This window comes from Sinocyclocheilus anshuiensis, unplaced genomic scaffold, assembly GCF_001515605.1.
Source record: "Sinocyclocheilus anshuiensis isolate Anshui unplaced genomic scaffold, SAMN03320099.WGS_v1.1 scaffold758, whole genome shotgun sequence".
NCBI lineage: Eukaryota > Metazoa > Chordata > Actinopteri > Cypriniformes > Cyprinidae > Sinocyclocheilus > Sinocyclocheilus anshuiensis.
In genome coordinates, this window is record NW_015548126.1 from 1,556,028 (window position 1) to 1,570,521 (window position 14,494).

General features: G+C 35.9%; 1 protein-coding gene across 1 annotated transcript in view; it reads left to right on the top strand.

Annotated features, from left to right (window-relative positions):
• LOC107704693 (diacylglycerol kinase beta-like) overlaps nucleotides 1-14,143 on the top strand; it is a 46,619-nt gene extending 32,476 nt beyond the window's left edge. The window contains exons 22-24 of the mRNA XM_016507681.1: nucleotides 10,866-10,956; nucleotides 11,288-11,483; nucleotides 14,010-14,143. Coding sequence (XP_016363167.1) covers nucleotides 10,866-10,956; nucleotides 11,288-11,483; nucleotides 14,010-14,143 — 421 coding nt within the window. The remainder of the gene's footprint in view (nucleotides 1-10,865; nucleotides 10,957-11,287; nucleotides 11,484-14,009) is intronic.
• Nucleotides 14,144-14,494: the final 351 nt, after the last annotated feature.

Consider the following 14,494-nt stretch of genomic DNA (forward strand, 5'->3'; position numbering starts at 1 on the left):
CCCACTGGATGCAACAAATGCCTCGTTTATAATGGGTTTTAATGTTTTTGTCTCGTCGCGCCGGGACCGGACAAGGCATCACAATATGGTAAGGGGCGTAACATTTCCGTCACACGCTTGAGGTATTCGGCCAATCACAATGCACTGGATAGCTGACCAATCAGAGCACACCTCGCTTTTCAGACCGATGAGCTTTGTAAAAATCGACGCGTTTCAGAAAGGCGGGGCATAGAGGAGAAACAATAATGTACAGTATGTGGAAAATAATGTTTTTTTTTTACTTTACACCGCATAAACACATTTCATTACACCAAATACACAAAATAATGTTCTTTTTAGCAACATCATATGACACCTTTAATGGAATTAAATCATTACAGATTCAGTAATTTAGCTTTATTTCACTTGCTCACCAACAGATCCTCTGCAGTGAATGGGTGCCGTCAGAATGAGAGTTCAAACAGCTGATAAAAACATCACAATAATCCACAAGTAATCCACGTGACTCCACTCCATCTTGTGAAGTGAAAAGTTGTTTGTTTGTAATAAAAAAAATTATTTAAGCCATTGCTTCCATTGCTACTATTCTAAAATAACAGTCCATAATGCATGATGCTTCCTCTATTAAAAAAGTCCATCATCTCTTATCCTCTCACATCAAAATCATATTTGTTTAGAAGTGTTTTGGACTGTTTTCACTTGTAAACCATGCTTGATCTGTGCATATTTCTAACCTGATTCAGACTTTTTCACTGGAGAAAGCAATATTATGGATAGAGGACTTGTATTTTAGCCAGAAGCAAAAAGGGCTTAATGATGGATTTGTTTATTACAAACACAGCTTTTCACAACAAGTTAATTAATGAACTGGAGTCGTATGAGTTACTTGTGGATTATTGTGATGTTTCTATCAGCTGTTTGGACTCTCATTCTGACGGCACCCATTCACTGCAGCGAATCCATTGATGAGCAAGAGATTCCTCCAAAATCTATATTCCTCCAAATCTGTTCCAATGAAGAAATAAACTCATCTCGGATAGTTTCATGGTGAGTACATTTTCTGCAAACTTTCATTTTTTTGAGTGAACTATTGTTTTAAGCTTTAAGAAAGGTATCAGTGTTGACAGTTTAACTTGTTTTTTGACTGTGCTTTGTTTGTTACTTTGTACAGTCCTTTCCTTCTTAAAATGGTGTAGCTATAAAATTAGCATATTTTTAATTACTTTTTGGCTGTTTTCTCTGTGCAACTTTTCCAATCTCTAACGTTTTTTTCCGGTTCTCACTGCCTGTTATTGTATGTCATTGCATTGACCTTAGTGAGGACACAAATATTTGATCGGCTTAATGAGCAACCCAACAATGGCCAATTGGTTTTTAATTATAACACGGCATCATCTTGTTGATAACGGACGCGGGGTCTTGAGCGAACCCGGCTCCCTGGTTTTATTTGCACCTCGGGTGATTACCAGGAGGAAGGTGAGAAGATTTGACACTTTGCAGATAGATTAATTTACTGCTGGAGTAAGACCAGAGGGTGATAATGAGGTCGAGGATTAAAAGCAGACAATCAGTGTGGCAGCGTCGCATGGACTCGTTAAAGTACACTTTCTCTCTCGTCAATGATCGTTCATGCGCTTCCAAGATAATCTCTGTCTTCAAGATGATGCGAAAAAGGAGAAAAAAACGTGTCTCAGTTGTCTTCGTTTTGTGAACTTCAGTGTTATGTGTGGCGTCTTTTTAGACTTGTGGCCTTGTGGTTGTTGCCTACAAAAATACTGTACCACCTGTACTGTAGCCATGTTTTACACCAAAGTACCATAGTAAAATTGAGTTAAATTGAAATTAGCCATCACTGTCATATAAATAAAACATAAATAAATAAACAAATGGCATTTGAAAGCCACTTAAAATGTTTGATGCAGATCTCATGTGAACAGGTTTTACGATAATAACAATAAGAGCTATATATGATATCAAGGTGGAAATAGTCATATGGCATGATGAACATGAATGGATGTGTGACTGTAAATGTTTATGTACTTAGTCTTTAAATGAATGAACTTTAAATTAATATTTAAACCTCAAAATTAGTTTTATTTGATCATCATGATCTCACTTTCATGTTTTTTTATTTTTCCATGGACACTAAAAGGGGATTTGCATACAACAGCTGTTCATATATATGCTTTTTTACTTTCATGTTTAATGAATTTACATTTTTTTATTATAGATTTTTTTTTATTAATATTTTTTATTTTGTAAAAATGCATCAAATTGATCAGAAGTGACAGTAACAACATTTATAATGTCACAGAAGTTTTATAGTTCATATAAAATGCTGTTCTTTTGAACTTTCTTTTTGAATCCTGAAATCCTGAAAAAAAAGTATTACGGTTTCCACAAAAATATTTGTCTTCAACATTGATTATAAGAAAAGTTTCTTGAGCAAAATGCCACTTTGGTCTCTCAGAAAAAAAAACATAAATAAAAAAATATATATATTTAAATAGAAAACAATTTCTAATTAAACTATTAATAGAAAAGTTATTTTAAATTTTAATAATTGCAATATTTACAAAAAATCAAATAAATGCAACTTTAGCGAGCATAAGAGACTTCTTTCAAAAACATAAATCTTACTGAACATATGTTTTATTTTTCTATTTCAAGGATTTTATTCGTTAATTGTTGCATTGTTGGCATTTCCACATCCTCACCAAGTGTGAAATAAATGAAGTGTCATTAATGTGTCATTTATTTCAGCCATATGATACTGACTAGGTAGGAGTACTTGAGCTCTACTGAGCCGTCTTTGAAACAGCCTACCGCTGACCAGAGTGTTGCCTTAAGGGTGACAAGCTCAGCCTGAGGCGCTCTTCTTTAATTATTCTCTGTTTAACCTTTCCTTGAGTCAGAGGGAGGCTGAACCATAGAGGGCCGTTTAGCGTAATGAGGGTCCTCATCAAAAAGCTATTGCAAGAGCTAAGACTGTTTGACCCACTGCTCTCGGTCTCTTTCTCTCTCTCTCTCTCTCTCTCTCTCTCACACACACACACATATACATAAACCATCCCAGCAGAGCCCTGGGCAACACCGCTACGCACACTGCTCCTCATTTCAGATGAAATCGCTGGTCTGATTGGGATGTCATCTATAATTAATGACCACTTCAGAGTGTAATTTATTGAGATCTCACCTGTGGCCCTGTCCCCATCCCTGCTGGACTTTCAAACTCCTCCCTGCTCCACCTCCTCATGTTCACACACTGCTTACATACAGAAATAGCAGATGACTCCACCTGATGTTCACCACTTCACATACTGAATGTTAGAAGAAGATCTCACACCTTGCACAATCATGTCAGGTATCAACACAGAAAAGTCACACCATAGAGAAGGAATGTTTCAGAATCAATAATTGAAAAACCCATATGTATGAAGCAAAATATTGTCCTCCTCAATAGTTAATGGTTTCAGCCCTGCATTTACTAGTTTGTTTGACTTGGAAGTTTATGCAGTGGTCTCTTCTGAATGTTCCAACTGAAGCATCTGTTCTTAAAGTAATAGTTCATTCGAAAATCAAAATTAAATCACCATTTACTAAGCCTCATGTAGTTCCAATCCTGTATGATTTAATTTTTTCTGTGAAAAAACACAACATGATAGTAGATTTTTTGAAAAAGTAATTTGGGTATGTACAAAAAAAGTACAAAAAAATATTAAAAATATCTTCATTTAGGTTCCGTAGAAGAGAGAAGGTCATAGAGGTTTAGAATGAAATCAGAGTGAGAAAATGATGACAGAATTTTCATTTTTCAGTGAACTGTCCCTTTAAATTGCCTAACATAATGTACACGTCGTATTAACTTTTACGATACTTTTATGATACTTTTTTTATGAACTTTTACTTTTTGATTAAAAATACAGTAAAAACAGATATATTGTGAAATATTATTATTAATATTATTAAGAATAAGCATTTACTATTTTAATATATTCAAAGCGCAATTTATTCCTGTGATCAAAGCTAACTTTTCAGCATCATTACTCCAGTCTTCAGTGTCACATGATCCTTCAGAAATCATTCTAAAATATGCTGATTTGCTGCTCAATACAAATTTCTTATTATTATCAATGTTGAAAACGGTTGTGCTGCTTAATATTTTTGTGGAAACTGATAAAAAAAATTTCAGGATTCTTTGATGAATAGAAAGTTCAAAAGTAAGGTTTTTACTATATTTGTCATAACATTATTCATGCCTTTACTGTCACTTTTCATCAATTAATTGCATCCTTTCTGAATAAAAATATTAATTTCTTTCAAAAAAATATTACTAACCACAAACTTTGGAATAGTATAGTGTAAAGGCATATAGGTTTGAAATAACATGAGGCTAAGTAAATTATCATTTTTAAGTGAACACAATTTTTTGTCTATTTTTTTAAATCATTAAATTTATAAAAGATTGAAATCCTGACAATGTGCCTTTAATTAGTGGGCTCATTGCAAGACCCTGTTGTGTTTGATTTCAGATCAATGGCCATCGGCCAGATCCTCTATGGTTTAGTCTCAGTTCATTCGTGTTGTAGACGTGCCAGGACTTGCTGTCATCTGATTACCTGTGTTGCATCTCTTAGACTCAGTTGGCAGATGCTGGTCTCCATCTGCAGGGCCTTTGAGACATTCCCCATCCACACTGGAACAGAATTCCACAGGGAAGCCCTTACTGTACAAGAGACTTGAGTGCATACATGTGCACTGATGACTGTTGGGCATCATGACCACAGATTACACAGAGCTGTAGTTAGGCTCTAGTTCATGTTTTAGGTGCCGATGTGCACTTCGTCTCTGACCAGTACGGCGAGTCAGATAAAACCCAGCGGTACTAGAAAGGCCTGCTTCCCCTGCTGAGTTGTCCTCCGCCTTCACGGCAACCTCTTCAGTAGCCACAGCCCCATGTGGAGCCACTGACTCCTGCAGGGCTGCCAGCTGTCAGGGAACCTCTCCTCCTTCACACTCTCCAGCCATTAACCATCACCCTGAGTCAGGAGAGCCTACATCACATGACAGGCCTGGCTTTACACATTCAAGTGTTTCGCTCCAAAATGCACAAACTAAACTGTTTAAACTTAGTCTTTAAGTAGGTTTTAGGTTTAATTTTGCATTTTGAAATATTACATCAGTCGTGTGGGTCTGGTGTGGCATTGTCTTGCACAGTATGTTTTAAATTTTTTATAAATTTTTATGTTTTATACATTGTCCGCAAGGGATACCTAGCTTAGAAATATTGCAAAACGAATAATTATACATATATAATTACAATGACATTTTTTTTTTATTCATGCTTTTCCAGATATTGAATATATATAGTATTTTGTTTTGTTTAGTTTTTTTTCCCTATATATTTCTCTCTCTCTCTCTTTTTTAATTTAGATTTTATATATATACACTACCGGTCAAAATGATTTAAAACTATTATTATATAAAAACAATTAACGTCTGATATATAAGCACGGTAATGGTCAAAATGGTCAAAAAATTTGAATTAATTTGCTGCACTTATTTGATCACAAATACAGTAGAACTGTTCATATTTACCTGAAATGAATTAAACTTTACATAAAATATATTAAAAAATCTTTTATTTTTATTTTTTTATTTCAGCTAGTTGTCATGATAATTTTCTTTTTCATGTAGTTAAACTTGATCTACTAAAATAAGTAAAACTATCACTGAAATTTAATATATGTATATATATATAACTAATAAAAATGACAAGAACACACAACTAAATTGCTAAAACTTTAACTTAAATAAAAATGAAAAACAAAATATAAAAATAAAAACGAATTCAAAATATTATTAAAAACTTTTACTCGTATCTCAGTGATACTAAAATAACACTGTGCTATACTTAGGATTATGGTTTTATAACAAGCAACGACTCTCTCTTTCTCTCTCTCTACTCTTCTTCTTGTAGTGTCATGTTCTGCAAACCAGTGCATCGGAGCAGTCCTGACAGAGCTGGTTATATCAATGTGATATTTATCACCTCAGATAAAGAAGAAATTAGTGTGAGAATGAGGTCGTACATCACTGCAGGTTAGATTAGGTGTCAAATAAAAAAATCAATGACGAGACCATGTTTTGCCTTCCTCAGACGCAGCAGAAAGTGGCGAAAGGCAAAGTCGCCTCAGGTCGACAACACCGCCGTGACACTTTGCCTCAAGTCCTTGTTTGGTAGCACTGGGAAGACACACAATAGACCATTTTGATTCAAAACACTTTATGTACATTTTTGGTACTTTTAGTACACTTAAATTCTGTTTCCATGTAAGAATAATCCAAAATTTCATTCCACCCCTCCTAGTGTGTGCATGGATCTTTCCCTCAGTCTTTAGTGTAGCTGTGACCCCGTCTATCAGCCCTACTTGTGTGCGTTGGTGAAAGGGAACGGAACAGATGGGAATCCGATTGAAGAGATGAGATGCTCCTAATTATCTAATGAGCAAAAGGATCGGCTTGATTTGTCGCTTTAGCACTCTTGTTAGGTTAAGTGGAGGGAATCGACTAAGGAGCCATCGTGGCTCAATATATACTGATCTTTTGCTCAAATGTCTGCAATATTGGAACTCAGAGGTGAGGTCTAAAAAGATACATTGTCTGAGATCTGCAGTATAAACCCTGAAACCTCTATAATTAGACAACTATATTCTATTTAGTCTTTACTTGATAACATACTGGTAAAAAATGTATAGCCTGAATGCACTGTAAGTCGCTTTGGATAAAAGCGTCTGCTAAATGCATACATTGTTATTTAATTATTAATTATTACTTCATTATTTTATTTTATGCTTTTTTTCTCTTCTCTTTTATTTTATTTAATTTTACTTTATTTTATGCTTTTTTTCTCTCTCTTTAAATTGTTTTAAATCTCAAAACTATGAAATCTCATCAATATTGATATTCTGATGCAAAAATGTATTCTTATTTTTTTATTATTTAGTAGTTGGTTACTTTTTTCATGTTTTAGAATTTATATATGAATTTTAGTGCTGGCAAAATTAGCGCATTAACGCAGGCGATTATTTTTTTCAGTTTAAAGGCTCGTTCACACCAAGCACAATAACTATAAAGATAACGATAAAGATATAGTTATAAAAATCGTTCTGAATATTAAAGAATAGCAGAGTCCACACCACAACTATAACGATAAAGGCACAGAGAAACGATATCTTTGGAATCACTTTCAAAATGATTTTTTTCCAGCTGATGAACGATACAAAGATTGACAGCCAATCAGAATCCATCCTGCTATAACGAGCTGGAGAATTTAAAGCGACAGACGCGTGTGCGCTTGGAATATACAGACGATATGTGGACGCTCTGGTGTGGACACTAATGTCTTTAACTTTATAGTTATCGTTCTTGGTGTGAACGGGGCTTTAAAAATATTTAACACAGTTAATGCAGGGGCGGAGCTAGGGTTGGCCACCCCATTCACAACTGCTGCTTCTGTCTAATTTTTCTTGACAAGAAGTGCATTTATTCAGTCGCAGAGCATCTTTACGACCACATCAAACCAAGACGTTTCAGACGCGAGCACCACTTCGCCTCAGTGCCTCATTGCAATAATTTCACATTCAATCTTCAAATTAATGTACAAACAACATAAAGACAGTATATTTTTAATATTTGTATAATGACAAATTTTTTTTATGACTGAAGGCTAGTATCACTGATAACAATGATACTGATGTCTCTATGAAATAGTTTTCCCCCCTAATATTTAACCATTGACTATAGCCATTCAACATGACAGTATAACTGAGAGCTATCGATTTGAACATTTATTTAAAGATCAAAAGAAAAAAGAGGAAATCAATAACTTTTGTATCTATCCATATTTAATCTATCATCTATATTTAATTTAGAATTAAGTGTTTGATAACTTTATTCAGTTTCTGTATATTTCCTACTTGCTGAAGGGCACAGGTAAATATGACATTTATTATAATGGGTTTATGTGATGATTGTTTTAAGTTAACTAAAATTAGAAGTTATTTTAAGTATTCTAATAAATGTTCAAATTGATAGCTCTCAGTTATACTGTAACTGTAATGTTGAATGGCTATAGTCAATGGTTAAAAATACAGCATATTGCTTTGGAACCAAATTCTATTACATTAAAACACATTTTTAGTAAGAGATCAAGTTCACAAATGACGCAACACAGACATTTACCTGTGGCTGTTACCCTTTGCATTCAGATAAAACATGACATATGCTAACAAACCATCACTCAACATTCTGCTCTGGGTTTTAACGCAGCTTTTAATTAGCAGTCTTTTAATTAGCAGCCCTACCTAGATGCATAACGAACATAAAGGTCCATATGTTAATCCAGGCATCCTGTATGTCCTGAATCTGTATAACTGTAAGTACTCTCTGGGAGGAGAGTTTTCAGCTTCTGTCACTATGAAGAAGTGTGTGTGTCCATGTAATCTGTGCTTTGAGGTGTGTGTGGTTACATACGGAGGCCGATCTCAGCGTGTGCGCCGTGTTTTCCTCATCCGTTCTGCCGTATATTGACCATGTTGCACATTATAAATCAAAGGCGGCGAGGTTCTCCTGCTAGTGGCTAATGAAAGCTAATTTTTAACGTCACTAAATGGTCCTGACAAAAAGTCTAATGAGGAAATCAATAATTCAGCGATTGTTGTCCTGCTTATACTAATAGATCCAGGTTGTTGGGGCTGGGATCCAGTGAAGAGGGGACCATTTTTTATTGCGCAGTTTCTGCACATCAGCGTGTTTTAAAAGGTTTTTTTCCCCCACCGCGGACCCCTGATTGATAATCTGTTCTGGATTTGCGACTGATGCCAGGACTTTGGTAGGATTCAAGTTATGGGCATTTAAGAAGTGATACTGCCATTAATATAAATTTAATCCATTCTGTGTGAAAAATACCTCTCACCTCCCCTTTAATTACAGAGGTACAGATTGATGTTAGAAAGATAACGCTTTAAAATGCTTTTATGCATTTATCTTTTTTCTTCTTTTACAGTATTGCTGAAAAGCTAAAAAACTACAGTGCTAACAAACACTATGACTGCTTGTCAGTCTACTCCTTCATCAAAAAATGAAAATTTACTGAAAATGTTCTCACCCTCAGATGTAGATGAGTTTGTTTCTTCATTAGAACAGATTTGAAGAAATTTAAAATTACAGTACATCACTTGCTCACCAGTGGATCCTCTGCAGTGAAAGGGGGCCGTCAGAATGAGAATACCAACAGCTGATAAAAACATCACAATAATCCACAAGTAATCCACACGACTACAAGTAATCTACATATTTGTTTAGAACTGTTTTGATCTGTTTTTGCTTGGAATCAGTGCATTTGATTTTAAGCACAGATTTGTGTTTATTTCTCTCCTGATTCAGACGAGATGGCTTTACCACTGGAAAAAGCAATATTATGGATAGAGGACTCGGGGAAAAAAAGGTTTTAAGTTAAAAACGTCTTGATGGATTTGTTTTTTATAAACAGTTTTTCACTTCACAAGACATTAGTTGATGGACTGGAGTCATGTGGATTACTTGTGGATAACTGTAATGGTTTTATCAGCTGTTCGGACTCTCATTCTGAAGGCACCCATTCACTGCAGAGCAAGTGATGTAATGCTAAATTTCTCCACATTTTTTCCAATGAAGGAACAAACTCATCTACATCTTGGATGGCCTGAGGGTTATACATTTTAAGCACATTTTCATTTTATATGAACTATTCCTTTAAGCCTTTTTATTGTTTTCATGCCAATTATCGAGTCCTTCTTCTCCTTTATTTTTCCTTTAACCAGATCCCTTTTTTCTGCTTTGGATTGTGTAATTCTCTAAATCTCAAAATCCTTGCTGTTTGGTCCCTGCTGTAGAAGGTTCAGGTGTGTGTGTCTGCTGGTAATGAAAACAGATGGTGGTTTGTTCTGGTGAGGTCACTGATCATGATCCTGGTCCCAGAGAGACTTCGTTGTGGGGTGGGGGACAGGGGTCCGGCTCCACAGCCCACTCTTAATTGAAGGGGCAGCTAGATTACCCTCTCTGAACCCTAGCTGGTCTCTGTAATGGTAGGGGTTTGCGCCATGTGCTTCAGTTTTTCAGTCATCCTGTATATCTATCATTTTCATGCCAAGATGAGGACCAGACAGTCTTTGTGGATTACTTTAGGTTATGCATTACTCTAAAGCATTTTGATTTTGAACCTACAGTCTTACAGTTACCATGCACTAATATTCAAATTCTGGACATTATTTGTAATATTTCAAAATGAACATGTACTGGATTGAAACTACTTAGGTATATTTAATTATCCATACATCATTTTATGATATTACCTTTTAAAGAACATTCATTTCTTAATCTCTGAATTGTCATTGTATTGCATTGCATTATATTTTTGCCTCCACTATAAAAACTGCAGCTTTGATAAAAAAATTAAGCATTTAGATACAATCTCACCAAGATTTTTTGTTTGACAAATATAGAGTGATGGCAACTTATATTTATTATGTAGGTAATCTGTTATACAGTCATAAAGATCTCATTGATTTACATTCGAAGCTATAAGAATTTCATCTTACTTTTTGGCCATATAAATATCAGTATCTGAATCATAGTGTAAATGTTTAAAAAAATTCATGCACAATAAAATATATTGACTGATAACCATTATGGTATCCGTATATTCTGCATCCTAGTTACCCACTCAGATATTTAAGACCATGCTTCACCATAATAATTAATAATTGCATGTTCTGTAAATGATCCATTATCCATAAAAAACTGACACAACTTGTTGGTTTCAGGGCGAAGAATAAGCTTTGGTACTTTGAGTTTGGAACCTCAGAGACCTTCTCGGCAACTTGCAAGAAGCTGCATGATTATCTTGAAATGGAGGTAATGAGAATAAGTGAGAAACCACATGCCTTATCACCTTTCTAACACTTAAACACTCCCTGCTGAACCACTGGAAAGAACTGTAGTATATTATTTTAATGCAAAAAAGTACATTTTGACAAAATGTCTTTCAAGATTTTGTTGTATTGACACACACAATTCTGATGATTTTCAGAAAGGCCCACGTAACAGAAAGCACGTTAGTTTTAGTTTGTTAGTGCTAATGCAACAGTGATATATTTATTCATTATTGATTGATTGATCGATCAAGTCATTTATTTGTTCACTCATTGTATAATAATTGTAATTGTACCTTTCTCGTGTTTTATAGTGTGATGGTGTCACCCTAAACCTCAGCAACATCTCATTGGAGGGCATTGCCATCCTGAATATTCCCAGCATGCACGGCGGTTCCAACCTTTGGGGACAGAGCAAGAAACGGAGGGGTCACCGTCGAACAGGGAAGAAGTCTCCGGAAAAGAAGACCCCAACTGTTGACCCCAAACAACTAGTTTTTGCTATCCAAGGTATACAAACACATACTCTTTACATATCAAAAATATTTTGATCGATTTATTTGTTTACTTTAATAATTTCTTTTTTTTTAACCATTTTATATTTCATTAATTTACATTTACATTTGTTTATGCTTTCATACATTTTTATTTATTTATTATTTACTGGGGGTCTAGTCAAACATATTTTCTGTGGTAATCAACATTATGCCATAAATGCTGTCAATAGAGCTTAACTTGTATTGAACTTGGAACATTTCTTTAAGGGTCACTGGTTTGCAAAGTCCTTGTCTTCATACCTGATTAATCAAAGGCAACTTCAGAGGAACTTTTCTTTCATGATGAATATTTCACCAGTGACACATTGAATCATGGCGAGTGGCTTTTGTTTGGGTTGAAGGGATGCAGTTTTAATGCCGTTGTTTGGGATTGTCAGTGGCTCTGTAATGGCTTGTGCTAGCGTTGGTGGACAGACCTGTCCAATCAAAGCAGGCCCAACTGTACCATGGTAAAACAGGCTGATTGGGGTTTCAATAACTTTCTAAAGCAGCAGACTTACTGTCACATCTGCTGCTGCCACTAGCTGTGCTCAAGGGTACTGAAATGACCGACATAAATCAGTCATGCAAATTCCTGCTTTTTTTTTTATAACACAAAATTTAAACAATTTTCAAACAAAGTTGTGAATCTTTGGTGCTTTGTAGTCTCAGACTTACCGCCCACAGTCTGTTCACTGACTGTTTAATGCTCATTGCACACAAAACTAATCACTGAATTTGCCAGATTATTATGATATCACATCTTTGAAAGATATTCCAAATTTTTTTAAGGCACTTAGTAGCAATTTAACTAGATAAACTGTGTAACTGGCTTTAAGGTATGTTTGTGAGATAGTCAGAATAGCACAAACATAACTCCGTACTACTGTTTGCTAATAAAGCCTGTCTCTAAGTAACAAATATAGTTTGTGAGAGGCAAAAGTATGTGAGATACAACGTCATGATGTGAGATACTGTATAAAGCCATAACATGAGATATAAAGTCAAAATTGTGATGTATAGAATCACATTGTAAGTCATAATATGCTGTACAAAGTCCCATTTGTGAAATATAAAATCTCATTTGGGAGATTTAAAGATCCATATTAGATAAAAAGTCACATTGTGAAAAATAAAGTCATAATGTGAGATACAGTATGAAGTTGCATTGCTAGATTTAGTCTATGAGGTGGAAACTGACTTCTAGAGTTTGAAAAATTTGCCGCACTATTATATGTTTGATAAATACAATATTTATAACACAATGTTTTATCACATAATATACTTTTCATAAACCCACGTCTAAATGGTACGTACTATAAAAACAAATCAAACTGTAGTTCATCACTTTACATGCCAGTCAGATCAACACAATTCATAGCCATTTTACATTTTGGTGAATTTTTGCTATGAATTCTAACAATTTGTATAGTTTTTACAATCTGCTTAATAGACTTCAGTGTTCTTATGGGGAAAAAAGCATACAAATTCATACATCTCATAGAATAGTTACATTTTGGTCAGAATAAGCAGCAATTTGGCCTAGAGATTGTTGTGATGAACCCTAATAAAAATGATCTTTATGCAAAAAGAGCAAATGCTGCGCTGCTGATACAAGTGAGATACCAAACACGCATAAACCCTTACACGTAGTTCCCTGCCAAATGACATTAACCCAAATCCTGTCAAAGTGCAAAGAACAGTAAAGACTTGTTGTTGTTGAGATAAACACTTAGATGTTCCCTCCACGGAGAATCATCAAGGCAAAACGCCGTTCACTAATCTAGAAATGTGTACGCCGGTTGTCACCACGTTGGGGAAAATCCATGTATCGTGCTGCTTTGAGAGCATTGATTGTAGTTTTACAGAATCTCTTTGGGCCGTTAGGGATCACAAAGAGCAGAATGAAGGGTGAAATGTCAGAGCCTGTTCGAGTCTTACAATCACAGTATTCGAGGTTCCCTGATGAGAAATCACCCATTTGAAAGAGATTGTCAGTTAGACTTTCTTGTTTAAAGAGTTTACTTGCCTGGCCCAGCTGCTTTCTTTCCAGTCAATATGGGTGAAAATGAAATATAACCTCTAGTATTAGTATACTTATTCATGTTTTGTACAGTATATCAATATCCATACATTTACACGCCATAACTCCATAGTATCTCATTCGTTAAACTCTTTAATCTGTCCACCTCAGTTAAACCCCAAGTACCAATCCATTATCTCAGGTGTCGTTAGACTGAGACCGTCTTTACAGTTCATCCAGCCCCTTGCACTCTTTAATTTCAGTCAATACGAGTCAGCCGCTGATAAATGCACCCATTTGTATCATGCATGTTTGCTCTAATATCCTACCGCTGCATCTCTGCATCGCCTCTCAGTAGAAACAGAGCGCTTGGTGAATAAAATCGGCTTTCAAAAAAGAGAGCAAGAGGACAAAACCCTTTACGCTCCATTCTATTCCATTTACTCTGGAAAAAAAGATCAATTGATTGGTGCGAAGGTACCCACGAGCCCAGGTTTGGACCAGAGAAGGCACTTAGCCTGGGCGCCTCGCCGATGGTTTTGAAAGCCTTCGTAGATACGGCTTCATCTGAAGGAGCTCTGAAGGTGAGAGGCCTGTGCTTGTCAGATTAGTCGAGGGAGCATTAGCTGGATGGTAAACAGGGAGTGCATTAGCCCCCGAGGCCCAGCTCTCAGATGGGGTAGAGTCTGACCTTTCGGGAGCAGTTGAGTGGCCCCGCTGGTGACGCTAGGAGACAGGCCTCCTCAGGTGGAAGGGAATGGAGGCGGGCTGAATTATTCAGCATGGACGTGGGCTGCACTGGGGCTACTGATGTCCCCTGACACACTGTGCGAAAGCCCCTCAAACTCCCTCCCGCGCACCTCAGCCCTGCCTACGCCTGTCGCTCCATGTGCGTCATGAGCAACATGGGCTGTTCAATCACACAGAAAAAAAAAAAAACAGGGGACAAGAAAACACCATTA